Raw genomic sequence first — 17,626 nt, 5'->3', positions numbered from 1 at the left:
CTAATTAATTTTGACTTTTCTCATCTTTTAAAGTGATCAGCTATTTCCACAAAACAAAAAAAAATTAACTCAAAACAGCTGTATTATCTCTAATACTTTTCAAAATAAACAACAATTTTGAAAAGTATGTCTTTGTCATCTTTCAAAGTACCGTCGTTCTTTCACCATCGATATTTTGAATTACATTAAATCGTGATAAGAAGTTAAATTACACCAAATCATACCAACAAAATTACTTTATTATTTATAATATATCGTCACGTATTTAAATTATTTCAAAATATTTTTTCCATTGCTTGATATAAATTGTAATTTAAGATTGTTGTTAGGGACCCTAAATCTTTAGTAGGTCTAATCCCTCGTTAATATATATGCCCATTTTTTTACAAAAATAATTTTGGTCTTCGCTCCTCACGTAATTATGTGTATGCACGTTTAGTTTCTTGTCTTTTTCATTTTTAATGTTTGGTAGTTCGACTAATTTTATTCACCTAATTAAATGACTAATATTCAAAGGGTTTAAATATTATAATAAATACTTTTTGTAGGGCTTCTTGAATTTGACGTACAAGCCGTCCAACAAATTGATGAGTTATCAGTCAGGATTATGGTGGAGTGGTAAGGACGTTTTTGTTAGGGAGCGTGAATTTTTCGACGCAAATCTAGATTTAATCGGATTCTAATGCAGATATTGAACATCGGGTGAAACAAAATAAAAGAACACATTAATGAGTTGGTGATAAGTGATAACTTCGTAAATAGAAAAAATCGCAACTTCTTTAATTTTCTTATTTATAGATTGACAAATGACAAGGAATTAAGTTAACCCTTCAACTAAACCATGATTAGATTCTTCATTCAATTATACAACGGCTATATATTTTTGTTTTTTTGGTAGAATAGGCTGGTTATAACTAATCCAAGTTCTCTTTTATGCTAATCCATTAGTTAAGTAGTTGTTAATATTTGTTCTAAAGACTCCTTTTCAGTGGTTACAAGAATTTGATATAACCAACTCTTGATCTCCTCCATTCATTTACCTAACGAAGTTTTAATTTATTCTATTTTGAAAATAAATATTGCTCCAATTAACTACGTTTATATTTGTGTCACTTCTAATCCCTCAATTATTGAGAAATTTAATTTTAATTCTTATGATATTTGACAAAGCATATTTAACTTAAAATATGCCTTTTTGATCTCGTCGCTTGTGGATACTCACAATCTTTAAGTATTATTAATCATTAATTCCACCATTTAATCACATATATATGTTATATTAATTTTGTAGTGTTGCTCGTATTTGAGGATAATATACTTCTAAAAGTAATCTAAATATAACATATTTTCTACAAAAATGAACTAAAAGCACACATTTTAATTAATTAAAAATTAAATATCTCGAGTCATATATCACAAGAATCAAAATTAGAATTTACCAATAAATGAAGGTCCAGATTAAAAATGCTATTATTCCCCTTTATACTTTTGGAGTCTTAACATCCAATAAATAATTATGTCTTCTTGGTTAGATAGGCTATATAAGATTTGACATATCTACTAATAATTGCTCAAAATTAACTATTGAAAAGTGCAAAATATAAAAAATAATACTTACACGATATATATAAATTAATAAACTACAACAATCATAGCTTTCTTTGAGAAAAAACCATCCCACCCACCGTTTTCTAGTGGATATATATTAGTCAAGGAACTTCTTTCCCTTTTAACTTTCTTCCTCTCCATATATCTTCTTCTTCTTCTACCTTTTATTTTTCCAATCCAAATTCTTTCCCTAATTATTCAAAAGGGGAAATTAAAATGCTAGGAATCAATAAGTTTATTTCAATGAAGAAATTAGCCAAGAAGGCTAAGGCAATAACAAGTCCTACTCATGAATACTTTCTTATTAAGGACAACAATAATGAAGAGTGGTCGCGTGCTAACCCTAATTCCTCAATACCAATAGGGAGTTTAACCATCTATGTGGGGGTAGAACGAGAACGATTCATCGTTCCAACGAGCTATCTTTCTCATCCATTGTTCAAGATTTTGTTGGAGAAAACTTACAATGAGTATGGGTTTGAGCAAACAAGTGGATTGGTTGTGCCATGCAGTGTTAATGCATTTCAAGAAGTGGTTAATGCTGTGGAATGTTGCAATGGGAAGTTTGATTTTGGTGAGTTGGTGGAGGAGTTTTTGTAGATATTATTACATGAATAATTAATTAGCATAGGAAATAGTAGTTGCTTTTTCTACATCCATATGATATATGTTTAGAGTAGCATCTGGGTTCTACCTTCTCCTTGTCGAGTTTTGCTTCTGATCTCTCTTTGAGTCTCTAGTTCGTTATCTTCTACTATCGATCTTCTCCCTCAATGTTTTGAAACTTTGAATTAGAAATTGGATCACATTTTTGAGTGCTTATCATATAGGTTGAAGTTCTTGAACCAAGGATATACCGAAGATAAATTCATTACGACTCTACCTCACAAAGATAGGGTTAGTGTTGTTATTGTTGTTGTCATTGTTGTTATCATATATCATGAAGAAATGATCGAAGGATTCATGAGCTAGAAGAGGTAATTAATTACTTCAATGCTCAATTTTTTTTTACCATGAAATTTGGTAGGGCAAGATTTTTGTGTAAATTGAGACTCATTTTCTTAGTAGGTTTAGCTTCCTTTTTGTTTCCTTCCATCATTCATGAGAGCTTGACGATCACTACAAAAACACAGATTTAATTTGTGATAGTTTTATTACGTGAATTCATCAATTTTTGTTCTTCTCAAAGAATTAAATCAAATATATATAAAATTTACAAGATCTTTATATTCGTTTTGCCATAATTTTGCACTCGAATTTTTGACAAATTGTCAAACACAAATACTAATGTTTATTTCGTGTTATTGCAATATGATCATTATATTCTAATCCAGGAATGTTTTCTAAAATACACTTTGTTTAATTAGGAAATAATGTAGCTTATATATTATTTAGAGGTGAAGTCAGGATTTGAAACGTATGAGTTTAGCCTTTTAAGTTATTGGTTCTAAAGTAACAATTTTGTACATATCAGATGAATTTCTAAAAAAAGTTTAAATACAAAAGGTTACTTAATTTGGCTAAATTCATAACTTGATCTCTAGATCCGTCCATGTATATTATTCTCTCTAACTTGTAATACTAAAACAACATCATATCTAGTAGGGGTGTACATGGACCGGGTTGGTTCGGATTTTTTACAAACCAAACCAAACCATTTGTGTCGGGTTATTAAATCTATAAACCAAACCAAACCAATAAAAATCGGGTTTTCGATATCAATTTTTCTCGGGTTTTTTGAGTTTTTTTGAGTTTCTCGGCTTTTTCATAGTATCTAATAAAAAGCACAGAGAAGTGCTTCTTAAAAGGAGTTCTAGTACAAAATATCAACATATAAGATGGAGGCAGAACACTGTTTGAAGTTTTAACTTTATAATATAACTTTATAAGATGAGTTTTTTTTTGTATATTATTTAGATGAGTTTCTCAAGTCCAAATCTAAATGTAAGAAAGAAAACAAAAGTTATGAAATTTTTTTAAAAAATATTTATAAATTACATTTTAATAAATATTTTTATGTATAACATAATTTAAAAGTCGTACATCTATAATCGGGTCGGTTTGGGTTCGATTTGACTTTTTTTAGTTAAAACCAAACCAACCCTATAATGGTCAGGTTTTTTTTCCAAACACCAAATCAAGTCAAACCAAATCACTAGTTTTTTTTTTCCGGTTTGATTCGATTTGTCGATTTGATGCGGTTTATCGATTTGCCCTGTACAGCCCTAATATCTAGCACGGTAATCCATAAATAAAGATTTGGTAGAATAAAAATGTACGTCAACTTTATTTCTATTTTTTTATGGAGAAGAGATTATTTTCGATAATAGAAATGTAACGTTCACACAACACTTTGCCTCTTCATTTCAACAAGGCCGGCGGAAAGGAATAAATTATTTCACTTCGTTACCATCAATAGGTGCATTATCATACATTGTACAATATCCATTAGTTAATTAATTAAGACACTTTTACTAACTTAATAATGAGATGAGCCAAAAACATAGTACGTATTATTTTACTAGATAGGTTGCACATTATATGTTAGTTGGAGAGCAAACTTTAGTGTTTGATTCCATGCACCTTGATTGGTCAAAATATTTAATTTAGAAAAATAAATTTTTTTAAAAAGAGAAAAATGACTTTTCGTGGAAGTAAGAAAACAATAAGTTTTATTATTGATATTTCGAATTTATTGTCTACTTCTCACTATCACCGGCCATTCCTTGATCATCCCACCCCCGAACCCCTACTAGGCCACTCAGCACCCCATCCAATCCTCATTAATGTTTTGATAAATTACATATTAATATTATTAGAATAATATATTTTTTACTTACTTATCAAATAAAAGTACAAAAAATATATTTTCTTCCTTACCGAACACACCGTTTGACTCCAACAGCAATGGTGTGAGGCAGTAAAATAAAGTTCATTACCGAAACGATCATTAAATCATTAAAATAAATGAATATTTTGTTTCCTTTTTAGTAAAAATGTCACTTAATTTTTCGCAATTTCAGTAGAAATATCATTGATACACTCACATTTAACAATAACAATATATCTAATGTCATTTCATAAGAAAATAATATAGCCAATCACATTTTAATGACGATACACCTGATAAGCAATAAATAAATAACATCAAAAAACTAACCCATTTAACCAAAACTCTCCTATCCAATGAAATAGTATTAAATTAATTGTAAAAGCCCCCGCAGCGACCGCTTATCCGAAAAGATCAGTTGTTTTATCGCTTTACCTAGACCGATCAAGAATTCTAGAGACAATTCATTCTTTCTAGTTCAAGCTAGCTAAGGAAATAACACCATCTTCTTGCTGCTGGCGCACCTCTCCTAACTATTATCCATTTATTTTGGAATAATCTTTTTAGAAGAGACAATTTTACATATTTTTGCTCCCCCCTCCCTCCCCCACCCCCTCCCAAAACAACATCAAACTACCTTTTTTTTAAAATGGGAAACTTACATATATATACTATATTAAAAAAATATTTACCATTTATAACAATAATATTTTTTTTCACTGGACACTTATAATATAATTTTAATATATATTAGCGAGAATAATTTATAAAACTCATATAATACAAATTTTATTCATGGATAATATATTTATCACACACTTTAATACACTTATAATACATTATGTCAATTTCTTACCAAGCAAGTATAATATATTTTAAAACACTTATAATACATTTATATTGCATGCATAATTCAATTTTAATACATGAAAGATATATTATAATATTAATATGTATTGTTATAGATGGTAATAAATAAAAAAAATCGCTAAAATCAGTAATTATTTATTAAAAAGTGTTCTCCCTAGTAATTTTTCCTTTTTAAACTGGGCTTTTGTTCAAGTACAAGCCCATGTTTCTTCCTTCCAAAAAAAGCCCATGAAGAAGCCAGGCCCGACCCGAAAAGCAAATCGAACATGACCCGGTAGATGACTTCGTAAATTGGCAACCTCATCCGAAATTCCAACATCATCTCAACCGTCCATATGAATCCTCACAAGATCAACGGTCAGATGATGATCAAGAGCGTCTTCCCAAAAAATTCAAATTCTCCTCTTCATCCCGCTCCCATTTTCAGATCTCCCTTAACACAAACGGCTAATCTCTCTATCTTTCTCTCTCTAACTTTCTCTCTCACACAGTACCACACAGTGCCTCTAACAATTGATTCCTTGGAAAATGTGGAATCGCCATGAGAAGGAGAAAAGCGTAAACGTTCAAGTTCTGCTTCGTTGCAGGTACTAATTATTATGATTTCGTTTGAAAATTTCGTTAATTATGCTTAATGGTAATCATTTATTACTCGATTCCTAATTAGTTTGAGTCGAAAATGGATTAATTTTGTTAATTTGATGTATCATAGGCCGTTTAGTGAGGATGAAGTGCGGAATAATGCTCCGCAAGTGGTGACTTGCAATGAGTACCAAAGAGAGGTAGCTGTTTCGCAGAACATTGCTGGGAAGCACATAGATAGAGTTTTTACATTTGATAAGGTAATTACTTTTTAATTAAAAAATGGTTTCATTTTTTTTTGAAATCTAGTTAGTATACTGGAATCAATTTTGTTGTTCATTTTGGTTTGTTTATGTGTTGATTTTGAATTGGTACTTGGAATTTGAAGGCTTTTCCTTTCACCCCTCTTTAAACTATGCTATTGTCTTTTTTATTTTTTGCTTTTGTATTTGAACACAAACCTGAAAGAAGAAATCTTTGCCATAGACATTCTAGTTAATACTTAGAGACTTCCTAGTTGTGATGGGGTTGCATCAAGGATCAATCCTTAGTCCGTTTTTATTTGCATTGGTGATGGATGGATTGACTCGACAAATTCAAGGTGAGGTGCCATGGTGTATGCTTTTTGCGGACGACATAGTCCTGATCGATGAGACTCGTAGCGGAGTTAATGCTAAGCTAGAGAATTGGAGACATACCTTGGAGTCTAAAGGGTTTAAGCTGAGCAGGACCAAGACAGAGTACTTAGAGTGCAAGTTCAGTGAGACACCTCAGGAGGTTGGCGAGGAAGTTAGGCTTGGTGATCAGGCCATCCAAAAGAAAAGTAGTTTCAAGTACCTTGGTTCTATCATGCAAGGCAGCGGGGAGATGAACGATGATGTCACACATCGTATTGGGGCAGGGTGGATGAAATAGAGGCTCGCTTCCGGTGTGCTATGTGACAAGAAGGTGCCACCACAACTTAAGGTCAAGTTCTACAAAGTGGTGGTTAAACCGGCTATGTTATATGGGGCGGAGTATTGGCCAGTTAAGGTCTCTCACATTTAAAAGATAAAGTAGTTGAGATGAGAATGTTGAGATGGATGTGTGGGCATAATAGGAGCGACAAGATTAGAAATGAGGCTATTCAGAACAAGGTAGGAGTGGCCTGGGTGGAAGACAATATGCGGTAAGTGCGACTGAGATGGTTTGGGCATGTGAAGAGGAGAGACACAGGTGCCCCAGTGAAGAGGTGTGAGAGGTTGGCCATGGATGGTTTCAGAAGAGGTAGGGGTAGGTCGAAGAAATATTGGGGAGAGGTAATTAGACAGGAGATGACGCAGTTACAACTTGCTGAGGACATGACCTTAGATAGGAGAGTGTGGAGGACCCATATTAGGGTAGAAGGCTAGTACATAGTCTCGTTATTCTTTCCTATTAGTATATGCATTAGCACACTATAATTTCTTTTGTGGAGGACTCAGATTAGGATAAAAGGTTAGGTGACTTATCCTTACAACATAGTAGTTGTAGTTTTGCTCATTGTTTATTGCCATTTGATTTCTGCATTGTATTGCTGTTTATAGGTGTGGGCCGTTGTACTTTGATTATATTATTTATTTATAGTAGTTAATGCCTCTTTCTTTCCGTACTATTCTATCATGACTTTCTCACTTTTTCTATTTCTTGTTTTCATCTTGTTTTCGATATGTTTGTTCCTATCTGACCTTTTATCTTATTTTCCTCTTTTGAGTCGAGGGTCTTTCGAAAACAGTCGCCCTACCTTTCAAGGTGGGGGTTAGGTTTGCGTACACTCTACCCTCCCCAGATTCCACATGGTGGGATTATACTGGGTTTGTTGTTGTTGTTGTTGTACTCTGGAACCTAAAACCTACTTTCCTTGGCCCTAATTAGCTTAGAAAATAAATACTGCTCTTGTATTTGAAATTAAACCTGAAAGAAGAAAACAACTTTTATCGAAAAACGGATTCCATGAAAGGAGAAATACTGCTCCATTACCATGTTTCTTTTTTGGTTGAAGAAGTGATGAAACTGCATCTTTTCATCTTATAGAAGAGTAAAGCACTTGGGCATGACAAGAAGGCAAAAGAAAAAGCTGCCTTGATCCCTAGAGATTATCCACAATTGCTTTCCCTATCTTCATGTCTGCTCTCTCAAGGTAAAACCAAAAACGAGAGAATCCTAGGAGATAACTGTGTTCAGCAACATGGAAGATCATTTAATTAAGTAATTTTCTGAGCTAATGCATTGCTACTAAGATTCTTCTTCTAGGTTTTCTTTGACTAGTTTATTTCACACTGGGGGGTAAATTATTATTTACTTCATTGAGCATGCTGATTAGTTCTGGCATTGAGTCCCAAGTTAATTTGGTTAAAGTTAACTGAGGGTTGAGATTCCTCCAGTGGACTGGAGATTAGAAATGGCTGGACTGTGACTCTGCTCCTGCAACGTTTCTCTCTTGTAGCTCATTTGTCATGCCAATGTCAGTCTTTGACATCAACTTCCTCTTTCTAGATTTATCTTATGCACCTTTCTAAATTAAGAAAAGAACTACAACCTGTCCTCTCAGATCGAGCATCTATTTCATAATCAGACTGACCATGAACTACAGTAACTATTGGTGAGATATTAACTTAACCAGAGTTTCCCTCTTCCATATATTGTGTATCACTTCTTATGTTAAAGAAAGGGAGTTTACTGATATCTCATTGTTTTTATAGCATCATTAATTTAGAGTGGAGTTCTGGCTTTACTGCTTGTCTGAAATATTAGTGATATTTAGTCTTGGTTACAAAAGAAAAATAATATGATCCGATTTGTTTAGAGAATTCCCCTACCCCCTTCCTTGGGGTGAGTTACCATTATCATTAGTAAGTTGGGTATCGATCATAGTGCTAAACAATGGATATACGCTTTATCACAAAGCATTATCGTGTGGAATTTCTGATCGAAACTGCTGTAAACATTAGAGCCATGCAATGTTCATTGTCAATTTTTGCTGTAATTTGTCTTATGTTTTAAGTTAAGATTTTATCATGCTTCTATCATGTTCTGATGACAAAAGAACTGCTTCTATCATGTTCTGTCCTGTTCAGGTTTTTGGCCCATCTGCTCAGCAAAGGGATCTTTATGATCAGGCAATTATCCCCATTGTCAATGAAGTTTTAGAGGGATTTAACTGTACTATTTTTGCTTATGGTCAAACTGGTACTGGGAAAACTTACACCATGGAAGGTGAATGTAAGAGGTCTAAGGTACTAGCTGACAGGCCTTGTGCCTCGATCCCACTGTAAAAAGCTTTTGTAATGATTTTTGTTTCTAATCTGTGATTGTCTGATGTAACAGAGTGGGCATAACAGTGAGCTTCCTCCAGGAGCAGGAGTTATACCTAGAGCAGTCAAGCAAATTTTTGATATGCTGGAGAGTCAAAATGCAGAATATAGTGTGAAAGTAACTTTCTTGGAGTTGTACAATGAAGAGATCACTGACTTGTTAGCCCCTGATGATTTATCAAAAGTTTCTGTAGAAGACAGGCAAAAGAAACAATTGCCACTTATGGAAGATGGAAAAGGTGGAGTATTAGTGAGAGGGCTTGAAGAAGAAATTGTTACAAGTGCCAGTGAGATATTTGCTTTGCTTGAAAGGGGATCAGCAAAACGTCGAACGGCAGAAACCTTGCTGAATAAGCAATCAAGGTACTGATTTTTGCTTGTTTTTTAGAATCCATCATTATTATTATGTTGCATTCAATATGTTAGAAGCAATGCTTTTTCCCTTTTCAGTCGTTCACATTCTCTTTTCTCCATAACAATACACATCAAGGAAGCAAACACTGAAGGCGAAGAACTCATAAAATGTGGCAAGCTAAATTTAGTCGATTTGGCTGGTTCAGAAAATATTTCACGTTCTGGGGCTAGGGAGGTAATGTGTTTACTTTTCTTGCACAAACTCTTTGCGAAGGTTGTTTCTTGATCTTGTTTGTTAGCCACACTCAAATCATCTGTTCCATCTCTCTTTATAATTTAGGCACTGCTATCTAAATTGTTTTTCCTCCTTTTATTTTGCCATTTAGTTGTTCTTCAACTTCTTCAATCCGTTCACTAATCCTCTGTCTCTTGTACCATTTGTCAGGGACGTGCAAGGGAAGCTGGAGAAATAAACAAAAGTCTACTTACACTAGGTAGAGTAATTAGTGCTCTTGTTGAGCATCTTGGGCATGTCCCTTACAGGTAGTTACTATCTGCAATTGTTTTTTCATTTGTTTTAGATCTGTGTGTTTCAAAGCCATTTCTTATGATGCTTCCTATGAAATTTAGGGATAGCAAACTCACACGTTTGCTCCGTGATTCATTGGGAGGAAGAACAAAAACCTGTATTATTGCCACAGTGTCACCTGCTGTTCACTGTCTGGAGGAGACCTTGAGTACGCTGGATTATGCCCACAGGGCAAAAAATATTAAGAATAAGCCTGAGGTAAAGTGCGTGAATAAGCAAACAGTTTCTTACATGAATCATCTCACAATTATCCACTCTTAATTATCTAAAAACAAGTCAATAAATCTTTGATCGCTTGTGCTGTTTGACATTCACATGCAATATCAGTGCCATCTATTGTTCACATGAATGATTTATTTTGTATGTTGAATCTCCATGAGTATCTTCTGGATGTGAATCACGTCATAGTGATTCATATTCTTGTTGCATTCCACTTGCCAGATGGTTTATGTGTCATTTATCAATCAATGTTGCTTCTGGCATCTCCAGCTGAACATTCCTCATTTTCTGGTTTAGTACAACAGCTTTAGGCAAGAATTGCTGGCCTTAATTTACCATATCTGTTTTGGAATGAAATTTCGTTTTCTGAATGGAGCTGTTTTTCCAAAGTTGATTAATTTTCTTGACTTTGCCATGCTTCCTCCAAAGAATAGAGATATCATTGTTGTTTGGGTTAAAACAGAACCACTACATGACCTATACATTGAGATGTTTCACATTCACTGGTAATGGATTATCAGGTTTTGACTTGTGCAAAGATATTTCAGAGCTTATATGTAAAACTGGCAACTTATCTGGTGTTCCTACAGTACTTTGGTTAATTGAAGGATATCAGTCAGTTTGTTTGAGTAATCAAAATTTCAGCATTTATCCACTTAATCTCTATCAGATGACTGCTTTATCTCTTTCAACCTCACCTTATCCGATACGAATTTCCAGATAACCTCTTCATGTCAATTAAATTTGAAGCATGAGAAAAAATTATTTTGGTCATCTCTTCTCTCTGCATCTTATTTTTTGGTTAAATCTGCAGGTGAATCAAAAAATGATGAAATCCACCCTCATCAAGGATCTGTATGGTGAAATTGACAGGCTTAAAGCAGGCGAGTACTTTTATTCTAGCCAATTGTGCTGTGACTAAGGCACCCTCATCAGTTATCATTTTTTCTTTTTGTAGAAACTGTTTTACACAATTGTTCATTTTTTTTTGTTCCTCTTTCTTCTTCTAGAGGTGTATGCTACACGTGAAAAGAATGGTGTGTACATACCAAAAGAGCGATATTATCAGGAGGAGAATGAGAGAAAGGTAGCGTGTCTTTGTTTTTACCCACATTTTGTCTTGTTTTCTGTCTATGAATGATAAAGGTAGTGCATCTTAGTGTGTAATATATCTAAATTCACTGTATGTAGCTTCATTGAGTAGTGAATTATATAGCTTGTCTTCATTCAGTTTATTGTATGATTTCCTGGTATTGAATTATTGTCTCACTATTCATTTGATAGCTATGCTTACCTTTTCCATGTTTAGGCTATGGCAGATCAAATTGAACAAATGGGAGTGACCTTAGAAAACCAGCTGAAGGTCTGCTTGCTGAAACTCTTGTAGTTGACACGTGTCTATGTATTCCACTTGTGTAGAGTAAATGATTTCGATTTTTGGTTTGTGAAAATTAGCAACTTGAGGAGTTGCAAAGTATATATGATCACCAGGTTCATCAATGCTCGGATTTGACATGTAAACTTGATGCTACACAGGTGAGTTTCTAGCCTTTTGTACTAATATCGTTGTTTTAAATCCTGTTCAAAAAATCTTACCATTGATGCTTCTTGCAGAAACACTTGAACCAAACTACCTCCTTGTTGGCTAATGCTGAGGAAGAATTAAGACAAAACAAGTACACCCTCAAGGAGCGGGATTTTATCATCTGCGAACAGAAAAAAGCTGGTAAAGTGGTCTGACTTTTGGTTTTGAATGTCACATGGACTTTGGTCTTAAATTTTTGTTGATATTTACAGAAAATGCCCTTGCTCAGCAAGCATGTATATTACGGTCTCAGTTGGAGAAATCTCTTCAAGAGAATGCTTCACTATTTCTGAAAATTGGTAAGGCATCTAATCACAATCTGCAGAAATGATTTGTTGGGATCAGTTATTATTTCCTTCTGATATTGTTTTCTGCAGCTAGAGAAGACAAGCTGAGTGCTGATAATAGGTCAGTGGTGAACAACTTCCAAACTGACCTTGCGAAGCAACTTGGTTTCCTTTCCAACTCAGTGGCAACATCAGTGTGTCGACAAAATGAACACCTCCAGTGTGTTGAGAAATTCTGCCACAATTTTCTTGAATCACATGATAAGGTGATAACCACATTCCAGTGGCAGACATTCCTTCTTTTATTTCCTTAATTATAAGCTTTCTAGTTGTTTGGTTTGTTTTACTATTGATACTGGACTTCACATTGTTAATTTCAGATTAGTTGAAAGTCCAATTTTTCTAAACTATTAGTGAAATAAAATTTCTTGTAGGCTGTTGTAGATTTGACGAGGAAAATTAGAGCTTCAAGGGCCTTGTATGTATCTCATTTAGAGGCCATGCAAAATGTGGTGAAACTGCATAAAGCTAGTTCTACTGCTGCTCTGGAGGAGATTTCTGCTTCGGCTTCTTCTAATTCAATTTCCATTAAGGAAGTATGAATTTGTTCCTTCTCTGTATGTGTTTCAGTCTGTTTATAATATAATGATCAATGCAGTTATGGGATTGAACACTTCCCTTTTCCCCTTCCGTGATGCAGTTTTTAGATGCGGAAGGCGTGGAAGCAAATTCTCTATTTGATGAACTCCAGAGCACTCTGTCAACTCATCAAGGAGAAATGGCACTTTTTGCTGGCGAACTTCGTCAGGTTTCAATATTTATTTTATCTCTAGGAGTAGTTCTGCCTTTTATCTGTTCTTTTAAGGTTTCTTTCATGTTTTTAATTCTTAGATTAATCATTGTGCAGAAATTTCATGATAGTACAGAGCATTTGGCAAATATCTCCGAGATCATTCAAGGATTTTTTGATAAGCTTCTGGAAGAATCAAAAAGACTTGAAAGACATGCATCGACAGTTGATGAGATCCAGACGAAGTGTATTGCTGAATTTGAGGCGGCATATGAGGTATACATTTGAAAATCTGCCCGAATAGATATTAGTTGTCCTTACTGTGACTGATGTTTGAGTTTGTTGCAGGAACAATCTAGAGCAGAAGCAGAGAAGCTTATTGCTGATATGACTACCATGGTCTCCAATCACCTGCATCGACAACACGAGCTGGTTCGTCTATTTTAATCTTGTGATCATTAGCGGTGTCTCTTCCTTTGGGTTCCTTATACTGTAGTTGACAGGTGGGTACGCGATTAGTTGATCTTAGAGAAACTGTTACTGGAAATAAGACATTCTTGGATGGGCACGTATCCTCTATGGAGGGTATTACAACAGTTGCAAAAAGAAAATGGCAGGATTATTCTACGCATGCAGGCAGTAGCACAAAAGAAAATGCTGATTTCTCAGCTGCTAAACATTGTCGGATGGAATTACTTATGCAGAAGTGGTAAGAATCTGACTTTGTTGTTGTTTCGAGTTTCAGCCTTTTATTTCATTTAAATAAGCATCTGATCTCTTTTGAATTCTGATTTCTTAATATTGTCCGTTCATTGTTTTTGTTTGGATCTCTTATCTTTTTGTTTTCTTTCTATTATTTTAGCTTCTCTTTTATTTCTGCATTTCTGTTTTGTTTTTCATATCCAGTGTAAGCACTGCTGAAACAGCTCGTAAGAAGTGGAAAAGTACAAATGAATCAGTTAATGACATGGGTAGTCAACATGTCTTGACAATGCATTCAGCTGTCAGGTTAGTTTTTAATATTCTTGGTACCTGATTTCATGATGCTGAAGAGTAGATATATAATGTATAGGTAACTGTAAAGTTAGTGGATGTTGAATGTATTGGCTTCTATTTTTTGTTAATGGATAAGAGCTATTGTCTGTCTGTTCTGAAGAGATTTGATTAAAGCAACTTTTAACATTTTTATTTATTGAAAATCTGAGTAATAGTATTATTTAATGTCTGTAATCATCAAATGTCCAGTTTGGTTGGAGATGCAGTGTTCGTTGTTTTCTTTTGTTCCAATGTTTAAAATAAATATCAAGAAGTATCTTTGCTCAAGTTGGGGGGATTTTCATACTATCACGAATCTTTAACTTATTGGAGAGATAAGTTCTTAAATTTTTTCCAAGTGTCATAAAAATTTAAAGTTCCATCCGTTTCGAAAAAAACATCCAGGTAAAAATGCTCATGTGTAAATGGGATCTAACGCTTCCTCTATGTTCTTGGTTATCCATCTTGCTCAGTATCTTTTTATCTACTATGCAGGATGGTTCAATGAGCTTGTTGATGATCCTTTGTATTCAAATAACTTCTAATACACTTTATCCTTTTTGCGTTTGGAAATTATGGGGCTATTGTGATGTTTTTTTTTGGTCTTAATGGTAGAGAACTTTAAAATGGCTATTTGTGGACTTGTTTATAAATTTGATTTCTTTAAATTTTTGAGTGGTGAATAAATTTGTAATAAAACGTATTAAACATTTTCTTAATTCCAAAGGAAAATGCATCACATCCAGTAGATAGGACTAAACAGAAGGTCAAATACGAATTTACAATACTGTCATTAATACCAATATGAGCTTTTGCTGTTTGTTTGCAGAGAAACTTGAGGATTACATTGAATTTCCTTATTCAATCCTTTAATTATTTTTCTTTGCTGGTGACAGGAATATGTGTGACAGTAATGAGCAACATGTAACCGAATTTGACTCTACAAAGGATGCTGCTGAAGAAGTCGTAACAAGGAATAGTGAAGATGCCATTCAATCTTTTGATGGTAAGTTTCCTATGTTATTCATGCTCTCTCTCTCTCTCTAAAAGTTTTATTTTCCTCTTTTTTTGATTAGATTTGTCTCCTAGCAAAGCTTTCTGTTGTCTTAACTAATGTGTTCTAAATATAATAGTGTGTACAATTTTTGCGAAAGTCAAGAGTTTGTACATCTAATAACGAAGCATTTTACATTAATAGCTACATCTGCTGGTTGCATAACTTTTCTCCTGGTTTAAATTCTAACCCAGGCTTGTCGGAGAAAGAGAGAGCATCTATATCTGGCATCTTGGATACTGCCAACACTCACTCAGAAACCCTTGGAGTACTTGAGCACGATCACGTGAGTCAGTGTACTTCCATAGAACAGAATGCCCTTGAAACTTTTCAGCAGAGATATATGGTATGTTGTTTATCATAATCCGTTATAACTTTTAGGAGCTACCATGTGCTTTTTGGTTATCTCTTCAGCAGAACTAGCAGAAAAGAAAAAGCTGCCATTTGCATCTTATATTGCCTTTTCATTTACAAAATAAAACTCTCTATCTGGTTTTTCCATGGCTCTTGGAGTTTCCAGTTAACAAATAGGACTTTGAATGGAGATGTCTTTTGCTTAATGACTCTCAGGATTACGAGCCAACTGGATCAACACCAATCAGGTCTGAGCCATATGTTCCAAGCAAGGGGACTATTGAATCTTTGCGCGCCATGCCTATGGAATCTCTTCTAGAGGAATTTCGGGAGAATAATTCTTTCGAGTCATTTCAAGTAAAGGAAGTAAAGCCATCACTAATCCCAAGATCTCCTCTATCGCAAATTAACCATTAGCAGATTGGTTTCTTTCTTGTGTGTCATCCTCTGACATGTATCTGTAATTTTTGTGTGTACTTGTACTACCCTCAGGAGAAATACGAGTAATACTGTAACTTTAACATGCTGCTAGCTAATTCTGTTAAACAAGAAAAAATCCTGCCTTGGGATTCAGAAATGGTTTCATGGTTTCCAGAATTTGATTTAGTGAATGAGAGGCATTCCTTTATTTATTGTGAAAATGGCTCTTTGCTACTCAGAAAGAGTGACAATTCCATTTTGTAACAGTTCTGTAATAACATTCATAGCTTCATTACTAGTCAATAGATATGTTATAGTAACTTTCGTTTTGACAATTCTAGTTATGTAAATCTGATGAAATATATACTTCCACTTAAGTACTTTTTTTCTTAAACTTTCATAGCAAAATTGTGCAGATTCCTCTGCCTTTTAGACAATATTTAGATTATGTTTCTTGACATGGGAAAACATGGAGATTTGTTTCTCAGATTGTTTTGGCCCTTTATTTTCTATAAGATTTTCAAGAAAAAAGTGGGGTTAGAAAAAGAAAGTGTATATATCCTAATGTCATTTGTCAAATTTTTTTAAGCAACCAACAAATTAATAACAACATAACCAATGTAGTCTTGTGAATTGGATTTGGAGTGAGTAGAATGTATGCAAACTTTATTTTTATCTTTGTGGATTGTTGAAGTTGTTCCTGATATAACTTCGGTAGAGAAGTTCTGTAGCAGGATTGCATATGACCATAAAATAGCAAGATACAAAATAAATGGAACAATAGATAGTAATACTCATTAAAGATTAAGAGGCTACGTGACTATTGAATAACTACTAATAAGGGGAAGAGGGCCTCTCTACCTGTTCCCACATAATATTCAGCTACCTATTAATCTTGTATTCTAATCATCGATCAATATATTTTTTTATCTAGAATTATGTCTTCTGCAAGCTGAAATTATAAAATAATGTCTATAAAAATAGATGAATATTAAAATCTGTGTTGATTGTATTCGTTAGAATCGTGGGAAGTTTAATATGTAACTGTGATGTGCTGTGCATTTCATGTGCTTATTCAGCATCTATTCATCTTTTCTTTTTAAAGTAATTTCCTATTTGAGGCAATTAAGCTGGGCAAATCAAATCATACAGATTTTTAAAGATATTTGTCTAGAAAATAGATAATAATAATGTCATTGTTTATGTGGGTAGTTAGTTTCCAAGTAATTTTTAAAAGCTCAAACTTATCACTGAGATTTTATTTAGATATTTGAATTATAACTTGTTTCAATTAAACATCACAACATATGATAATTATATAATTAAGAAGTTACTCTTTCCTTTCTAATTTTAAGCTGGGCAAATCAAATCATACAGATTTTTAAAGATATTTGTCTAGAAAATAGATAATAATAATGTCATTGTTTATGTGGGTAGTTAGTTTCCAAGTAATTTTTAAAAGCTCAAACTTATCACTGAGATTTTATTTAGATATTCGAATTATAACTTGTTTCAATTAAACATCACAACATATGATAATTATATAATTAAGAAGTTACTCTTTCCTTTCTAATTTTATGTGATTTTAATTCAGACCATTATAGTCAAACTATTTAATGTCATATACGAATTTGAACATAGAATTATTTATATATATTTTAAAAGTATATAAGAATTACTATATATATCACAAATCACAATAGTAGGCAATTCGAAA

The 17,626-nt window shown here is 33.6% G+C and overlaps 2 protein-coding genes across 3 annotated transcripts; both read left to right on the top strand.

Moving 5' to 3' along the window:
* Positions 1-1,752: 1,752 nt before the first annotated feature.
* On the top strand, positions 1,753-2,734 carry LOC129877269 (auxin-responsive protein SAUR71-like). The gene has a single exon (XM_055952755.1). The coding sequence runs from the start codon at positions 1,825-1,827 to the stop codon at positions 2,206-2,208; it is 384 nt and encodes a 127-aa protein (XP_055808730.1). The 5' UTR covers positions 1,753-1,824; the 3' UTR covers positions 2,209-2,734.
* Positions 2,735-5,715: 2,981 nt separating this feature from the next.
* Positions 5,716-16,199, top strand: LOC129877326 (kinesin-like protein KIN-5C). 2 transcript variants are annotated; one of them, XM_055952813.1, is made up of 23 exons: positions 5,716-5,895; positions 6,021-6,150; positions 8,986-9,144; positions 9,236-9,585; positions 9,673-9,811; positions 10,022-10,119; positions 10,207-10,363; positions 11,199-11,268; positions 11,395-11,471; positions 11,694-11,747; positions 11,840-11,920; positions 11,999-12,110; positions 12,182-12,268; positions 12,347-12,522; positions 12,691-12,852; positions 12,957-13,064; positions 13,164-13,322; positions 13,395-13,478; positions 13,550-13,755; positions 13,953-14,054; positions 14,978-15,087; positions 15,330-15,481; positions 15,706-16,199. In XM_055952813.1, exons 1-23 carry the CDS (start codon positions 5,837-5,839, stop codon positions 15,904-15,906), a joined length of 3,033 nt encoding a protein of 1,010 aa, XP_055808788.1. In that variant the 5' UTR covers positions 5,716-5,836; the 3' UTR covers positions 15,907-16,199. The 2 variants fall into 2 exon arrangements, with proteins under 2 accessions (XP_055808788.1, XP_055808789.1); XM_055952814.1 differs by lacking the exons at positions 5,716-5,895; positions 6,021-6,150 and adding an exon at positions 7,825-8,048.
* Positions 16,200-17,626: the final 1,427 nt, after the last annotated feature.

Source organism: Solanum dulcamara, chromosome 12 (assembly GCF_947179165.1).
Source record: "Solanum dulcamara chromosome 12, daSolDulc1.2, whole genome shotgun sequence".
In the NCBI taxonomy this organism is placed as follows: domain Eukaryota; kingdom Viridiplantae; phylum Streptophyta; class Magnoliopsida; order Solanales; family Solanaceae; genus Solanum; species Solanum dulcamara.
This window is presented reverse-complemented; position numbering and strand designations above follow the sequence as displayed.

Coding starts and splice junctions, on each gene's coding strand:
- LOC129877269 (XM_055952755.1), top strand. CDS start 1,825: ATGCTAGGAATCAATAAGTTTATTTCAATGAAGAAATTAGCCAAGAAG.
- LOC129877326 (XM_055952813.1), top strand. CDS start 5,837: ATGTGGAATCGCCATGAGAAGGAGAAAAGCGTAAACGTTCAAGTTCTG. Junction 12,853..12,956: donor ATTCAATTTCCATTAAGGAA/GTATGAATTTGT, acceptor TCCGTGATGCAG/TTTTTAGATGCGGAAGGCGT. Junction 13,065..13,163: donor TTGCTGGCGAACTTCGTCAG/GTTTCAATATTT, acceptor ATCATTGTGCAG/AAATTTCATGATAGTACAGA.